At 40.9% G+C, this 17647-nt stretch overlaps 1 protein-coding gene across 1 annotated transcript in view; it reads right to left on the bottom strand.

Moving 5' to 3' along the window:
* The window catches only part of ZC2HC1B (zinc finger C2HC-type containing 1B), a 54855-nt gene that overhangs the window by 10545 nt on the left and 26663 nt on the right, over window positions 1-17647 (bottom strand). Inside the window, exons 5-9 of the mRNA XM_087865547.1 lie at window positions 12495-12634; window positions 9166-9274; window positions 1832-1916; window positions 427-1374; window positions 189-287 (exon numbers count right to left, since the gene is read on the bottom strand). Coding sequence (XP_087721673.1) covers window positions 1846-1916; window positions 9166-9274; window positions 12495-12634 — 320 coding nt within the window. The 3' untranslated portion in view covers window positions 189-287; window positions 427-1374; window positions 1832-1845. The remainder of the gene's footprint in view (window positions 1-188; window positions 288-426; window positions 1375-1831; window positions 1917-9165; window positions 9275-12494; window positions 12635-17647) is intronic.

The following is a 17647-nucleotide window of genomic DNA, read 5'->3' as shown; positions in this document are numbered from 1 at the left end:
AAACTTTCCTATTCCTTATTGGGATTTCTTCAGAAAGTATTATGACCCCTTGAATCTGACAAGCCTGTTTATTTTTGTTTCACCTCTAATGAGGGTGGGAGTGGGTGGAGAGAGGGAAGCCTTGAGTACCTCTGCCCATCAAGGAAGCCTACTGACCAATGTGAGAAACCCTGGCCCACAGCCCTTACCAGTGATGCCGGGGACCATGTCAGGCAGCAGACAAGTGACCCGGGGCTTGGCTGTAGTATGTGGAACTGACATGGTAGAGCCTTAAGGTACAGTCTAACCTGGAAATGAGACAAAGGGATAAAGGTTATCTCTTCAGTCGGACTCCACTGGGATGCCTACCTCCATTCCTATATCTGCTTTTACCTCTCTGAGAGAAGGCGATCTGCTAGAGCATGAGGAGAGAGAGTACTGTCTCACCTTAGCCAAATCGCCCAAGATCCAGTCATAGAAGCTTCCACAAATACTTTTATATGGCTTAGTAGTCTTCAGTCCGTTCCAAGACACATAGCTGCTTTTCCTGAGCATAGAACAGCATTAGGTCCCCAAAATACAGATCCTAAGAGTTTCAGGTGTTGCATTTGCTGCACTACAAATGGGAGTAGGTTGGGATTCTCCTACTTAAATTTAGACAGGAAAGATGGCTTAATTCCTAATTGAAATTCCCTCAGGTCAAGAAAAAAAAATAAAAGTTCTTACATGAAAAAGCATAGGTATAAAGGACTCTACAAAGTTTATTCACCCTGAGGATGGCAAAGAGAAGGAACAATTGAGAGCCATATGAAACCAGTGGTGGAATGACCAGCTGGCTTCTGATTGGGCCATGATAAATAAATAGCCTGAGTCTGCTTAAGAGTGTCCTTCCCACAGGAAGGGACGGTGATTGTAACTGTCCCTCCACGGCAGTGTTTCTTCAAAAGCTGTGTGCACTGGTGTGAGACAATTCTTCATGGTATATAGATGGACACTTAAAATAGGACTACTTACTGATTAAAGTTCATTAGAAGCAAATATCAAAAACGGGATTTCACATTATGTAGACTGAAGCTAGGTAAAATACTATTTTCCTAGTTGAGTAAATACTAAGTAAAACTCCAAAGAGGAGGTTCTAACATCAAAGCAACATTTCTTTAAATGTAATTAAAACAAAAGTCAACCACGGTCATACAGGCTGATGTGTTGTTTAATATTGTTTTGAAAAGTTTAAAGGGAGTAATGAAGAAGAAAAGGTGAATCTGGTTTTTACTTATTGTGCATGATGTTTCAAGAAGAATCGTGGGCTTACAAACAGCCATCCGCCTCTCCTTCCCCTTAGGTGGCATTCCTGGGTGCACAGCCATCCAGGCTCATGAGTTAAAGGGAGACAGTCTGAAAACAATAAAAGGCATTTACTTTAGAACTTCATTGTTTCCACATTGCGAAAGTTAAATAATATAGGCATCTTTATACTTTTAATTATTGTAACAAACTATTCACAATATTAAGAAAAAAGTCTCTAGAGCAGCCCTGATATTCAGTATCTATCTCAGGGAACTGTGCCTTTTGGGGGAAATGTGTTTGGAAAAAGGCACACGGTGGTAGCCTTCCAGGGCAAGATGAGGGATCATTCCCCTTTCCTGTTAAGTCCAGTCAGAACTGAATATCATTTTCAAACTATACGTTTAACAAAGTATGTTTCAAGAGCACACATCTTATTAACCCAACCGAAGGTGAACCCAAATTTCTCTTGGTTTGCCTTCTATGGATTCATTCTCTTAAAGGCTTACTATCTTGCACATTTGATGATCAGAAACACCTGGATTAGAACTTAATTTTTTTTTCTTACCTGGCCTCTAGGAGTTAATCTTTTTTAGAAGATTTAGTAAATCCTTGTCTGAGTTTTGCTCCAGAAGCAGGGTCCACAGCTAATCCTTTGCAGACATAAACAGATTTGTTATTATGTAAAAGCAAACATTAGCAAGAAAAAAAAGGAATGATTATGAAATCCTCACATTGGATTCAAAAGTCTCTCTTCTTCCTTCTTGTTTTGTTCTGTTTTGTTTTGTAGCTATAGACAAGTACTCAGTCTCTATCCTGGGCCAAATAATAAGAAAACAGGGACAGTCTCAGGCACCTTCTCTCCTCTGTCCCTAGCCTTTCACTTATTCATGGATGGGCCCCTTGGACCACCACCTCAGGTGCTCTGCCATTTAAACAATCTGACTCTCACCACCTCTCCCCACTGCTGTCCTGGCTTTCGAAATGTTCCCTGAGTATATCATGTCTTCACAGTTCTTTGCCTGCTCTCATTCCAGAAAGGGTTTGATAAGCCTTATGGAAGCATGAGATGCCTTTCCTCCCAGGGGTTATTTACATAGCGATGGACTCATTCCACAAACAGGATTCTTTTCCTTTGTGCCCAGCAGCACTATTAGGTATGAGGATGAGAGAGTTTATAGATATAAGCATGCCATACTACTGTCTGTTTTATATCACATGGTATGGGACAGGAGTCTCAGAGAAATCATTTTTTGTAAAATGGAACAATGCCCCTCTGTCCTACAGCCCTCCATTCTACTCAGTGTTTTAGGAAGGGGAAGTCACCAAACAACCCAAGGAAATTGTGAATCAAACTATCAAAAGACACAGGAATAGAAAGTTTCCAGTGTTCATTTTACCAACAGATCTACAAGTTTTCGGTCTTCCAAAGAATCAGCAACTGACCCTCTGATACTCGTCACATTTGCTACATAATTAAAATAGCTAAGGAGGGGGTGCTAGTACAGGTAAGATGCTTAGCTTCCTCAAGTCCACTGGCTCCAGAAATAAAAGCAGAGCCCACCTCCACAAAGTTGTACAATGCAGTTCACTAAATACATGATGCAACACAGCTCCAGAACCCAGAACTGTATTTTTGCAGGGATCTTAGTCTCTGTAAGTACTGGAGGAGCTGTTGCTTGGCAGGACCGTCTCAGGAGATCAGTCCCTTGGATATCCAAACCCTCGAGAAAATAGCCACTAGTTAGAGATCTGCTGACTAGGTTATAAACTCACTTTCCAGCTGAACATTAGACTCTTTGTGAGACTACTGGGTGTTTACCCCAAAGATACAGACGTAGTGAAGAGAAGGGTCATATGCACCCCAATGTTCATAGCAGCATTGTCCACAATAGCTAAATCGTGGAAGGAGCCGAGATGCCCTTCAACAGATGACTGGATTGGGAAGTTGTGCTCCATATATACAATGGAATATTACTCAGCTATCAGAAAGAACGAGTTCTCAACATTTGCTGCAACATGGATGGCACTGGAGGAGATAATGCTAAGTGAAATAAGCCAAGCAGAGAAAGACAACTATCATATGATTTCTCTCATCTATGGAACATAAGAACTAGGATGATCGGTAGGGGAAGAAAGGGATAAAGAAAGGGGGGGGGTAATCAGAAGGGGGAATGAAACATGAGAGACTATGGACTATGAGAAACAAACTGAGGGCCTCAGAGGGCAGGGGGGTGGGGGAATGGGATAGACCGGTGATGGGTAGTAAGGAGGGCACGTATTGCATGGTGCACTGGGTGTTATACGCAACTAATGAATCATCGAGCTTTACATCGGAAACCGGGGATGTACTGTATGGTGACTAACATAATAAAAAATCATTTAAAAAAAAAAAAAAGAATCTTTGTGAGAATGAAGGAAGATCTACACCTCACTCCCAAACAACTTCCATACATAAATATATACATATATAAGTTACATATTACCTATTAAATATATTGATAAGTTGTAGATATTGTAGGTAATTATTATAAATGCATTATCTCCTTAATGTTTCCATTTCAGACCCAGTTTTCCCAAAGCAGACAAAGATCTGGTCAGCTCTGCCCCTATCTATGGAATTACTTGAGCAAGTCGTTTAGCCTCTCTGTGCTTCTCTTGCCTGTAAACCAGGAATCCAAACAGCACGTTTACCCCTGTGCCTCTGTGAGGATTAAATAAGTTAATATAGGTAGTGCTTAGAAGAGTGTCCAACGTAAATTTGGGCTGTTATCCATGAAGAAGGGAGTTATTTAGCACAGCAAAAAAAAAAGTAGAAGCAACCTACCTGCTTGACACCAGGAAAAGAGCTAATAATTAAGTCACCTGTGATACTATGTTTTAAAAACACCACCACCTCTTTTGCCACAGGGAGATCTTCAAAACGAGTTAGTGAAAAAAATCAGGATGTGGATAGGGCCTACAATCCTACTTTGATGAGAGGGGGAAAAAATAAAGAGTATAAAGCAAAAAAAGTGGACGAAGATATTGGTTTTAACAGTGATCATGTCAGGATGTGGAATTTTAAGTGACTTTTATTTTCTTCACACCTTTTCTCCCATTTTCCAATATTTTCTACACTAAGCATTCATTCTTACATGATACTTCTCAGAAATGCTCTTTCTCAAAAGCATTTTTTGCAGACAAACAACATAGCTAGAAACGAGGAGTTCCCAGACCACCGCGATTGCCTAACTCGCACAGGCGGGAGTGCCGGAGGATGCATGGCCGGCGTCTGTATTTATCACAGATAGTCTGGGCGCCTCGCTGAGCCTTTATGGCTCCAGGGCCAGCCTTCCATTCTATAATTTCTGTTCACACCCCACCTCTTTTCTATGCTTTGGCCAAGTATGTCGTCTGCATTTTCATTTTCATAGCTTTACTCATTCCATCTTCAACTTTTCTCCACTGGTCAAAATCTAGCTCATCCCGAAAGCTCACCCCAAATGTCTCGACCTCCACGAAGCTTCTCTCTCAGACTGATAGCTCCCTCCTCCATAAAGCCTTGCGGGCAAAGTTGATCTCTTTCTTGTATCCCCTTAGAACTTTTATTTCTGACTGTTAAATATTCAATATAATTGACTCTCTCTCTCCCTAGACTTTTAAGACTCTATGGGCATAAGAAGCACCCATGCATAATAAGTATGTGATGAACAGATGAATCCTCCGCACATCCATGGCAGTGTCAATCAACCACATATGACATCACCTGCTTTCCTGCATCAGAGATCTTCCTGCACGTGCTCATCTTCTCCTAAGACTCTAGAATGGATAAGGACTGTGACTTACACACATGTATCTCCCCTGACTGTGAATTTAGAACAAAAGGCTGTACATGGAAGGTACTATAGGTTTCTTTTACTCAAGAGAGTTTAAGAATGAAAGCCGGAGTTTTAGGGAGTTAACTACCAGTTAGATGAAAGACAATAATAGGATTTATGTGGAAGGCGAGTGACACCAAGCGGCCTAAACTACTGATTATCAATCTACAAAGAGCAAAGCCCAGCAACTACAATTTTTAAAAGACTCTCATATCACAAATAAATTAAGACTGAGCAGAATAGAAACAATGGACAGTAAGATGCAAATCTGGTTCACACATGAGCCTGTTCATATTAGTGAAAGGCAGTGCTTTCCTCCAACCCTTAAATATTTTTGAGAATTCACCTCTTCTCAATATACTTCTTATATGTTCAATACACTTTCTCCCCAGAATGACTCCAAATGAAATATGACTAATTTAAGCGCACACCAACACTGGAGACTTTATATATAAATGTAAGAAGATGAGGGGCACCTGGGTGGCTCAGTCAGTCAGGGGTCCATCCAACTTTTGACTTCGGCTCAAGTCATGATCTAAGGGTCATGAATTGAGCCCCACGTTGGGCTCCATGCTGAGTGTGGAGTCTGCTTAAGGTTCTCTCTCTCTTTCTCCCTCTCCTTCTGCCCCTTCCCGCCCCTGCTCGCATGCATGCTCTAAAATAAATAAATCTTTAGAAAAAAAAAAAATGTAAGCTGTGAGACTACAAGAAAAGACAAATTAAATTTTAAAAGCATCTTAAACCTGAAATAAAACAAAAACTATCACTTAAAGCTAATTAACATAATTCTAATTCACATAACAATTCTAATTCACGTGCCAATAATTTAGGTGGGAAATTACAGAATCAAGATACCTACTTTCTCTCATACATTTCAAGTATTAATTGAACATCTCACACGTGCCATGAACAATTCTAATAGGTAGGGATACAGTAGTACAATTAAAAATAGGCAAAGTAGACAGATCCCAACCTTCTTGAAACTTACATTCCTTTTTGGTGGTGGAAGACAAATATGTATTAGATATTAGATGGTGATGAATGCTATTCAATGAAACTACAAAGGGAATTATGGAGGGTTTGATTAAGTTTAAATGGAGAGGTTGCGGTGGGGGGGCCCTCAATCTGAAGATGACACTCAGCAAAGAACGGAAGGGAGCGAGCAGTGCAGATTAGTGGGGGACTGGTTTGGTTTTCAGCTGAAGGAGCAACCAGTGTATATGGGCCCTGAGCCCAGGAGTGGCAGGCCTGTTATGGTCAAGGAACAACACTGAGGCAGTGGTGGTACAGAACGTGCCTCCGTCTTAGCAGCATCACCATGGTCCTAAACCGCCATTACAAGTCAAGAGCAAACCTAATACGATTTGGCTTAGTTAGACCTACTGGCTACTAATCTATTTTCTTATGTATCAGAATGGTGTCTCTACAACATTCTGGCTAATATCACATACTGGGACATGTCACAGGACGTGTCACATATACTGGGATGTGTCACATACTGGGACACAAGACTTCGGAATTCTAGTTTAGGATCTTTTCACTTATGCCTTGATGCTACTTTAAAGAAATTACTTAGTCCAAGGAAGAAACCTTTCTTTATTTTCAACACTATACCTGACACTCTGTCTTCTTCCATTCCCAATCTTTTTGCGAGTTTACTAGACCAGGGAATGAAGGTCCTAGACTCCACTGCTATAGTTGGATCAGACTTTGCACACTGTCAGAGTTCTCTAATCACAATGAATTAAGAAATGTTCCCCTGAGGGGTGCCTCGGTGGCACAATCAGTTAAGCATCCGACTCTTGATTTTGACTCAGGTCATGATCTCAGGGTCATGGGATTGAGCCCTGTGTCAGGCTCTACACTCAGCATGGAGTCTACTTGAGATTCTCTCTCTCCCTCTGCCCCTCCACCCCCCACTCTCTCTATCTCAAATAAATAAATAAATCTTGAAAAAAAAAATTCCCTCCTGGCAAGTAAGCTTTAACTTCAAACTTAAAGGAGGGCTTTTCACTGGAAGGGAAACATTATAATACAATCTTTGAAAAAATAAGAAAAGAAACTATAATACAAAGAATTTCTCTCTTCTGAAGGACACTAATCTTTATACTTTAGAAATACAGCTTAGTGAAAGTTTTACCAAATAAACTCATATACAATTTGAATTTATTTTTTTCTAATTAAAAAACGAAAACACCATTGTTAAGTTTTCATAGAATACTTTCATTCTATAATCAACCCCTTAGGGGAGTGGTGATATGTTAATCCTGCGAAATTAGTTGTATGGAGACATAAGAAATCACTTAATGTCAATAAGGATAGTTATGGAACATTTTAGTTTTTCATTTTACTTGAAGATGACTTTGTTTTTAAATACATGAACAGAGAAGACGACCTGGGTTTATAGAGTTATGGGTAATCTTTTTAAAATGCCCCATTCCATTTTTACCCCATGATAAACAACTCACGAGGACTTTAAAAACTAATAATAAACCTTTCTGGTGACTGTATGGACTGTGAGACTGGCAGTTCCTACTCTGGTTCTGATAACACCTTCGAAGTAAGACACCTGATCAGAGGTGCCAATATGGTCCTGAGTTAATTCCCATTGCCTTCATGGCGCAATGCTGATCATAAAGAAGACTGCCACATTGATTAAGGCAGCTCAGTGAAGAGAGGTCGCAAAATAATCTCATTCAGTCTGCTGTTTACCAGTCGTGTGCCTTGAACAAATACCATCCTCTCTGAGCCTGTTTCCCTTCCCAGATTAAAACATTTGGGGGGCGCCTGGGTGGCACAGCGGTTAAGCGTCTGCCTTCGGCTCAGGGCGTGATCCCAGTGTTCTGGGATCGAGCCCCACATCAGGCTCCTCCGCTATGCGCCTGCTTCTTCCTCTCCCACTCCCCCTGCTGTGTTCCCTCTCTCACTGGCTCTCTCTCTGTCAAATAAATAAATAAATCTTAAAAAAAAAACCAAACATTTGGAAGCTTACTAGGAGGATAAAATGAAATGGGCCTAGCACATGGTAAGCACCGTAATGGCAGTTAGGCCTTCCTGCTACTTGAGAGAAATTATTTAGTTCAGCAAGGAAACTTTCCCTTTTCTTTTTCTTCCCCAACTTTATTGAGATATAAGTGAATAGAACACTGTGTAAGTTTATGGTGTACAATGTGATAATTTGATACACATATATATTGCACAGTAAATATCACAAAAATGTTAACAAATCCATTACTTCACTTAGTTACCTCTGGGGTGTACGTGTGTGCCTGTGTGCGTGTGTGCACGCATGTGTGTGTAGAAGGAACATTTAGGATCTACTTTCTTAGCAACTTTCAAGATATAATACAATATCACTAACTATCGTTACCACATGTAGAGATCCCCAGAACTTATACTTGGGAGTCTGTACCCTGAGACCATTGCTTCCCCCTCCCCACCCTTACCCCTGGCAACCACCATTCTATTTCCTGCTTTTATGAGTTCAACTTTTTTTAGATTCCATATGTAAATGTGATCACACAGTATTTATCTTTCTCTGTCTAAACTATTTCACTCAGCATAATGACCCCAATGTCCATCCTTGTTGTCACAGAAGGCAGAAATTCCTTCTTTTTTATAGCTGAATAATATTCCATCGTGTATACACACAACATCTTTAACCTTTCATCCATCAACAGACGTTCAGGTTGTTTCCATATCTTGGCTATTTGTTTTCTTCTTATTTTTCCCACAATACCTGACACACTGTTAACTCCCATTCTTAGCCTCTTTTTGATTTTACTAGACCAGAGATTGATGGTTTAGACCATGCTGCTGTAATGGTATCTGACTCTGTATATTGACAGAGTTATCGAATCCCGATAAATTAGGAAAATTCTTTCTTGGCAAATAAGCTTTAACCTCAAACAAACCCACATATCTTTATATCCAAAAGCAACATTTGATGTCAAACCTTTGCCGACTGCCAACAAATTCCAAAGCTGACAGTGGTTCCCCTCTGGTGCTTCACTTGATAGCTGACACACTTACACCAACTCACCTGGCCTAGTTGGGGCCACGTTTGGGGCCCCCAGGGCCCTGTTCTGCAGCAGGGCTCCCACAGCACTGGTTACAGTTGGCTCTTTTTTTGGACTCATCTGAGCCCTAGCCTACAGGAAGAGCAAGAGAGAGGGGGAACAACTCTGTAACTTCAGGTAGCGCACAAGAGGTAAGGCTGTTTCCACTAAACCAGCGGCAGACTGTAGTCCTCTCCAGAACCTGCTGCACCCAGGGGAAGGGGACATGCACACCCTGTGCCCTAGTTTGCCTGCTGTCTTGCGGTTCTCAGAGCCATGTCTGGGCTTGGCACTTTCATTCCATAATCAACCCCTTAGGGGAGTGGTGATATGTTAATCCTGCAAAATTAGTTGTATGGAGACATAAGAAATCACTTAATGTCAATAAGGATAGTTGTGGAACATTTTAGTTTTTCATTTTACTTGAAGATGATTTTGTTTTTAAATACATGAACAGAGAAGAAAAACAGACATTGGCAGGCAACAAATGTTTTAAACATGGAATTCCATCACCCTCACACCACACCCCTGCCTGCCGAGCAGCGGTAGCAGAGCAGTTACGTTAACACAGAATAAGGACCAAAAGGTCTTTTGGGAGCTTCTTACCTAGCTACTGGTCCCCACATTTCCATGGCAACTACTGTATAAAGATAACCTGGTACTCTAAGTGAGAATTCTCACATGGGCAAGGATAGCTATGAGGTTACAGCAGGCAGCTCATCCTCAGGCCAACAAGGACAGCTATTTTCAGAGGCCCATATTGGTCTCTTTTGGTTAAGGGTATAACGCATTTTTAAAGTTGATTATGTTTAAAATAGAAACACATTTCAGCTGTGCTGTTAACAGCCCTTCAGAAGTAAAACAACCCCTCCCTTTTTGTTCCACTCTGAATAAGCCTCACTATGAGCCAGGGCCCGAGTGGTGAAGCTGGCATAAGAGAAACAAGGACTGCTGTTCAGATACGGCCGACAGTGAGTTTCCTCAGAAAGCAACTAATTTTTCTTCTGTGTTCCCAATCACCACTTAGTTCTGGAAAACAAGGAGAGGAACAGGGCCAAGTCACTGGTTACACTCAGGACGGCCAGCTGGCCTTCTTCAGGAATAAAAAGCACTTCCGTTTGCTGCTTCCCTGGGCTCCCTTTGGCCCCACTAATGTGACTCACTTCGTGGACTAGTTAGAACCATTCGAAGAAATGTGCTGCTTTAGAAGGTAAAGTTTTACTTAGAAAATGTTTCCAAAATTCAGTTGTTGAATTCAAGCCCAAAGCAGTCATACAGCCCCCGATTTTGTAGTGCCTATCCTACCAACAAGAAAGGACCACCAGAGAGGAGGGGGAGGGAGGGTGGGGCAGCATGGAAAGAGGAAAGGCGGAGGAGCCTTATGCTCAAGGCACTTTGTTTATATTGTCTATAATCCTCCCAACAACACGGCAAGGTATAGATGAAAGTGAGTCTCAAAGAATTTAATTGTTGTAAGTTTACCTACAGATAATAAATTACAGAATTGAGAGTCATACCCTGGCTACTGATTGCAGAATCTGGGCTCCTTCCATATTGCATGGCTCCCATGCTATTTCTAAGTAGAAAGACTGAATCTCTAACTATATTTATTGTAACCGCCCTGCCTGCCCCACCAGCACATCTATCTCCTCCTTCCTCTGTTCCTTTATCTAGATGTACAGTACACTACATTCCCAGGCTCTGCAGCCAAAACCCTTCTTGTCACCCTATATCCTATCAGCTTCTCAGTCCCACCCACTCTTTCTCAAATTCTTCTCCACACACAGCCCATTTGTCCTCTTACTCTGGCCCCTCATTCTTTCTCTGTTGCTGTGGCTCCTAACCATGGCCAATCCATCTGAACACTACTGGCAAAGGTGATCTTTCTAAAAAACCAATTCTGTGTCACTCTAGTCTGTACTATTCAACCAGTCTACACTGCCCATAGAATGACACATGAGGCAAATAATGAACAACTAGACAGAAAAGCTAAGAAAGTCGATCTTCAGAGAGAAGAGCATGCCAAAAGCATAGTGGGATGGAGAGACAAGATGGGAAGGTGGAGAGGAGGGCTTCCTGGGTTCATGGGGACTTTCCAGGTCTTGCTTCAGGTCCTCGGGCTTTTGGGCATCTATCCACTTCCTCTTTTCCCTCTGAACTGACTCAAGTGAAAGCTGTTCTAGATCTGATGCCCCCTGCCTGTCCCTTCTCTGTCACATCCCACAGGCACTCCATGCATTAGCGCCACATGGTGAGCTCCTCAGGCCACAAACTGGACATTTTGTTTGTAATGTTCTCCCCAACTCCCACTCTAGGCTGGTGAACCCATCTGATATTCAAGGGGGGTAATGCTGCTCCTCTTTGAAGTTTCCCATGGCTCACACTGGCCTCTTCCTCCATAGTGTTCCACACATGTCAACTACCACAGCCTCCCACTGCCTTGTTTCCACGTCCTCCTCCTTCGCTGAGTTACAAATGCTGATCAACCAGCACCCAGCACAGTGTCTGCGACATGTATGTGGAGATAGAGCTTAGAGTCCACAGTCTGTGGGATATGCTACTGTTGGAGAGGCTCCCACCCGTATTACATACTGGATTTCATGGAAATCTTTCTACATATGTTTCATACCCTCAAGTATTCAGACCAATTTAATCTTCCCTTGGTTTCTGAGCCATGTTTATGAAACTAACAGCTTTTGCAGTGTACTGTAAGTTATATCCCTGGGACCTCTGATGTTTATGAAGCTGTTTGCTGGACTCCAGTTCTGTTTTCATTAATCTATTGTCTTCCTGGTCAGGCTGTCATTTTACTTACCCGTACCTATTTAAAACAGCTGCTTCCACTCATTTACTTTAACTTGCTGATTCTGTGGCTTTAAATAGAAGGCCACTACCCCTCTCTTCTATTACAGAGCAAAACCCACGACCTACAGAGCAGCCTTCAGTGTGACGGCCTCCCCACTCCGGCGGCTGTGCTTCAGGTTCCCGAAGCTTTGCTGGATGGGTAAGGCTGATAACCACTGTTGTATAAGACAGAGTTCTACTGTCGTACTATAGAAAATCTACTTACATATTCAAAGCTTCATCCTTAGAAGCTTCAAACACTGTAGAAATATTTTTTCTACAACACCCAAAGGTGCTGTTAGCTACAAAACCTCAAAAGAAGGCAAGTTCCATAAGGATGAGTGACAGTGATCAGCTATCTTGATCCCTACACTTCTCAGGATGGGTAACTTAGGTTCCCTAGCAAATTCTACTTGCTTTCCCTGAGCACGCGAGGGCACAGAGCCAACACTTGGGGAGGGATATTTACCTGCACTCTGGATGCCAATTTGGCTGCTGTTTGGGCTGGATCAAAGACTCGGCGAGAAGACTGATCCTTGCAGAAATTAATATGTCGATTGGCCGCAGTTTCATTAAACCTTCTCATACAATATGGGCATTGAATATAATCTAAATGCAAAGATAACGACAAAAGGCAATTAACATTTCAAAAACAACTGTGGAATGGACTATATGACATGAAATACATGGGATGTGAACTCTGCTCCAACATAAAAGAACAAAGTCCCAGACTCTGGTTTGAGAAAGCTTGTCAGAGGGGAAGGTATGCAAGGGCACAAATAAAGGACATCGCAAGGGGACATTTTTCTGCCTATACACTTACTAATTAAGAGTGTGCCCTTAAAGTGTTTACATGATACATTTTTTAGAAAATAGACTCATTATACTTAGGAACTTTCCAATTAAATGAATTATTTAGTGAATCCTTATGTAAAGAAAGTAGTCCTAGAACCACAGAACGTTAGTACTGATGATGTCCTGAAGGACACAGAAGATTCAGAAGCCCAGGCAGCGGTACCACGTGAGACAGGTCACACAGAAGTTATGGAGCTACTCTCCTTCCCTATGGAAGGAGAAAGATGTTTCAACTTTGTGGCTTTGGGAGATGGGATTTGAAGCCAGTGTCACTGGCAAAAAAAAAAAAGACACACTGCTTTTGCAGGGGTTGATTTTTTTCACTGAACTCCTAAGTGAGGAGGCAAATAAGTTCAGGAAGGAGGTGAAGTAAAAGGGAAAAGGTGGGGTTCAAAAAGTAGAAAAGGGCAAGAAGGAGGGGTGATGGGAAAGTGGCTCCAGAAACAGCTTTAGCTTCTGGTGTTAGAACCTCCCAGGCAGCTCTGTGGGCACTAAACCCTCTGTGCTTCTGTGCGAAATGTACTGGTCTGTTTGGCTCTCATTTGTAATTAATAAACAGTGAGAGAAATGGGAAGTGAGAAAGTTCCACAGTCTTTTTAGAATGAGGAGATGCTTACAGCAAAGCCAGTTTGGAGCCCACCCCTCTAAAGTAAGCAGGAATGTGAGACTTGTTTTTGTTTTGTTTTGTTTTGTTTTAGGGATCTTTAAGGGATGACAAAGTGGATATGAGCAACATAAGAAAGTTCTGAGACAGCACCAACCTCAGACTCTGTATGGAAGTTTGGGTTAGTGTATAGTCATAATTTCTACATGTGCGGATGAATATTTGAAGCAGTGATGTCTTCAAGGTTAAGAGTTTTTTTGAAGGCATCTTTTAAAAAAATCAGAGGAGTCTTCTGTTTGAACAAATAATTTCCTGAAATGAATATTCATAGAATTAACAATTGGAATATATAAGAAATTGGGATATAGTAAAAGGTGAGCACTTAACCTAACCTTTTATTTCATATTCTGGAAGGCAGTACTTAATTAATTTGATAGGTATTGAACACCTATTACGTGCCAGGCACTGTTTTATACTTGGGAGGTACAATGTCTCTGTAATCAAGGACTAAGCGTTCCAATACAGAAAGAGTTTTCCCACGGTGATAAATTCCTCGGACAAAAAAAAAAATAGGATAGCATTGGGAAATGATGAAGGCCCCACAGCCTGCCTGACTGGTTTTGAGCCCAAGCTCTTCACTTGCTGTATGTGTGAACTTCAGCAAGTTACTCAATCTCCCTAAGCTTCAATTTCCCCAGTCCCTACATATCACATATTTCACCAGGCTACTGTGAAAATTAACTTAGATAATCCACACTAGGGCTCGGTATAATGGGTGGGTGGAGCATCCTATTACTCTGAGGAAACAGGCCCAGCAAGATTGTGTTTCCAACTACCAAACAGGAATGAAATCGCTTATAAAAGGAAAACTGAAAGTGCCGTTATTGTGCAGAACTCATTTATAACGATGTAGAAAACAATTCACAACTCTGCTCTTAGTTTGGTGGTTTCTTCAGTTTTACCAGCTGACAGTCAAGGCTCATATCAGAAATGCTGCTACCCTTAAACCTACTCAGGGTTCATGTGCAAAGACAATGATGACAGCAGTGACTGCATGGCTTCCTTACTCCACCTGTTCCTTCACAGATTCACTGCCACCCTTCTGTGTGTTTGGCACTGTCTGCCACCATGGAGACAACAAAGCTGAAGTGTATTTCTCTCCCAACAAAAGTCTCAGAGACAACTAGAAGGCTAGGCAAAGAAGCAATTACCACCTGTGGCATGAGCTTTGAAAGGAGGAAGCACTGGGTTCTTCAGGAGCCCACAGGAGGGACATGAAGCCCAGACTTAAAGGGGCAGAGAAAGGAAACTTCAAATACTCTGAGAATGGAAAAAAAATTTTTTTGCAGCAATAATCTGAACACAGCATGACTGATTTGCATGTTCTACCCTCATCTCAATCTGAGTCACCTCTTCCTATCAATAATGGTGTCATGAACATCACAACGTGCTATTTATTCCAATACATAATGATGTTTAAGGGCTGACTACAAATGGATTCTTATGACAGCTATGGGGAAGGTGGCCAGACCTCAAAAACATTAAAGTAGACAAATGAGGGTCATTTTAAAACACAAGTGTTTTGTTGAGTATCCATGTCTATGTAGCCTGTGAAATGGGGACCAAATGTCCCAGGCCTCTCACTGAGAATCTCCATTACAAATATTCTATACTGTTTTTCCTATAAAGTGTCACAAGATCCTGGAAAGTTGAATGACTAGCAGACTTACTTAAGTTAGTAAGAATTAGAGTAAACAAATGCATGTCACAAAAACAGTCATGGAGGAATCATGCTGAGAAAAAAAAAGGACATGACCTGCAAGCTCATGAATAGGCTCCATTAGATATAACCCCAGTTATGTCTGTACAAATTTTCTAGTATTTAAGCCTGAGAATATATGGGCTAATATAAAATCCCCACACAATCTAACTAATGGAGTAGTAATGAAAATATGCTATTTTAGATAATCATTTTGTTTGGTGCATAAAAGTTATAATAAGGGCACAGGGAAGAATTTAATTATAAAGCTGTATTTTAAAGGCATAAGAATGTAAGGGCAGAAAAACAAATCGTACACTTGATGAGGCCTTACAAAGGGAATTATTTTTTAAGGAAACAATAATTCCCACATTAAAAAATCCAACATGGAAATCAGAGAAATCGACACAGCATGACAGCTGACATAGTTTCATTTATTTGTCTCAGGAACTATAAAGTAGACATCAATCCTGTAGCTTCTGCTATTAAAAAGGAAGTACTGCTTTTAAATCATAAAAGATTTTTTTGTTGTTGTATGAGGCTTGTTGCCAAAGTATTATCAAAATCATGGCCATAGATCTTTCTACTTTCACAGTATTTTAAGCTACTTTTTCATTAGCACCCAGCAAAAGTGAAGCAATTATTAAGATGATTTTCTGGCACACTAGAAAGCCCACAACAGTTGTGGCCAGGCCTCTCAGCCAGCTGCGCTGGGAGCTAATCCCACCCCTAGCACACCCACAGCAGCTGCAGCCAGGCCTCTCAGCCCGCTATGCCAAGGGCCAGCCCCACCCCCCAGTGCACTCACAGCAGTTATGGCCCAGTCACAACAAAAGAGTATAAGCAGTCCACATAGGGGACACTCCTCTGGTTCTGGTGACCAGAGTAGGACTGCAATACTGGGCCCCCTGGACGTATTCTACATAACGCCACCATCTTTAAGATCAGGAAACATAACTCACCTACCAAATACATAGAAACAAACAGAGAGTGAGAAAAAGAGACAGAGAAATATGTTCCTAACTGAAGAATGAGAGAACCTCCCCCCCCCAAATAAACCAACAAAAAACTAAACAAAATGGAGATAAGCAATCCACTGGATAAAGAGTTCAAAGTGATGGTACTAAAAATGCTCACTGGACTTGGGAGAAGAATGGATGAAGTCAATGATAATTTCAACAAAGACAGAAAATATAAGAACCAATGACAGCTGAAGAATACAATAACAAAATGAAAAATGCACTAGGGACTCAACATAGATTAGAGGATGCAGAAGAATGGATGAGCGATGTAGAAGACAGGGTAGTGGAAATCATCCAAACTGGACAGCAAAAATAAAAAATAATTTTTAAAAAAGAGAATAGGTTCAGGGACCTCTTGGAACATCACCAAGCATATTAACATTTGTATCATGGGGGTCCATGTAGAAGGAGAGCAAGAGAAAGAGGCAGAAATTTATTTGAAGAAATAATAGCTGAAAACTTCCCTAACCTGAGGAAGGAAACAGACATCCAGGTCCAAGAATCAAACAGAGTCCCAAATAAAATGAACCCAAAGAATTCTACCAAGACACATAATAATTAAAATGTCAAAAATCACAGATAAAGAAAGATTCTTAAGAACAGGAAGAGAAGCAACTAGTTACATACAAGGCAATCCCCACATAAGGCTATCTGCTGATTTTTTAGCAAAAACTTTGAAAGCTGGAAAGGAGTGACATGATCTATATTCAAAGGGCTGAAATGAAAAATACCTATAACCAAGAATACTCTACCTGACAAGGTTATCATTCAGAACTGAAGGATTGATAGAGTTTCCCAAACAAAAGTTAGAGTTCATCGCCACTAAACCGGCCTTACAAGAAATGTTAAAGGGACTTCTTTAAGTGGAAAATAAAAGGCTACAACCAGAAGTAAGAAAATTTTGAAAGAAACAATTCCATTGGTAAAAGCAAACATATAGTAAAAGTCAATCACTTACAAAGCTAGTATGGAAGTTAAAACACGAAAGTAGTTAAATCAGTTATATCTATAGTAATTAGTTAAGGGATACACAAAAAGACAAATTATGGAGAAGGGGAGTAAAAATGTAATGCTTTTAGAATGAGTTCAAACTTAAGAGACCATCAATTTAAAAAGACTGCTCTACAAAGAGGATGTTATATATAAACCTCACAGTAACCACAAACCAAAAACCTACAACAGATACACAAAAAATAAGGAAAAAGGAATCCAAGCACAAGGAAGTCATCAAATCACAAGAGAGCAAAAGAAGAAAGTAACAGAGAAGAACTACAAAAACAACCAAAAAACAATGAACAAAATGGCAATAAGTACATAACTATTAATAATTACTTTAAATGTAAATGGATTAAGTGCTCAAGGGTGCCTGGGTGGCATAGTTG

This window comes from Ursus americanus, chromosome 11 (assembly GCF_024610735.1).
Source record: "Ursus americanus isolate L20-20 chromosome 11, mUrsAme1.1.p, whole genome shotgun sequence".
NCBI classification, from domain to species: Eukaryota; Metazoa; Chordata; class Mammalia; order Carnivora; family Ursidae; genus Ursus; species Ursus americanus.
Note: the sequence above shows the minus strand (reverse complement) of the source record. Positions and strands in the feature narration are given on the sequence as shown.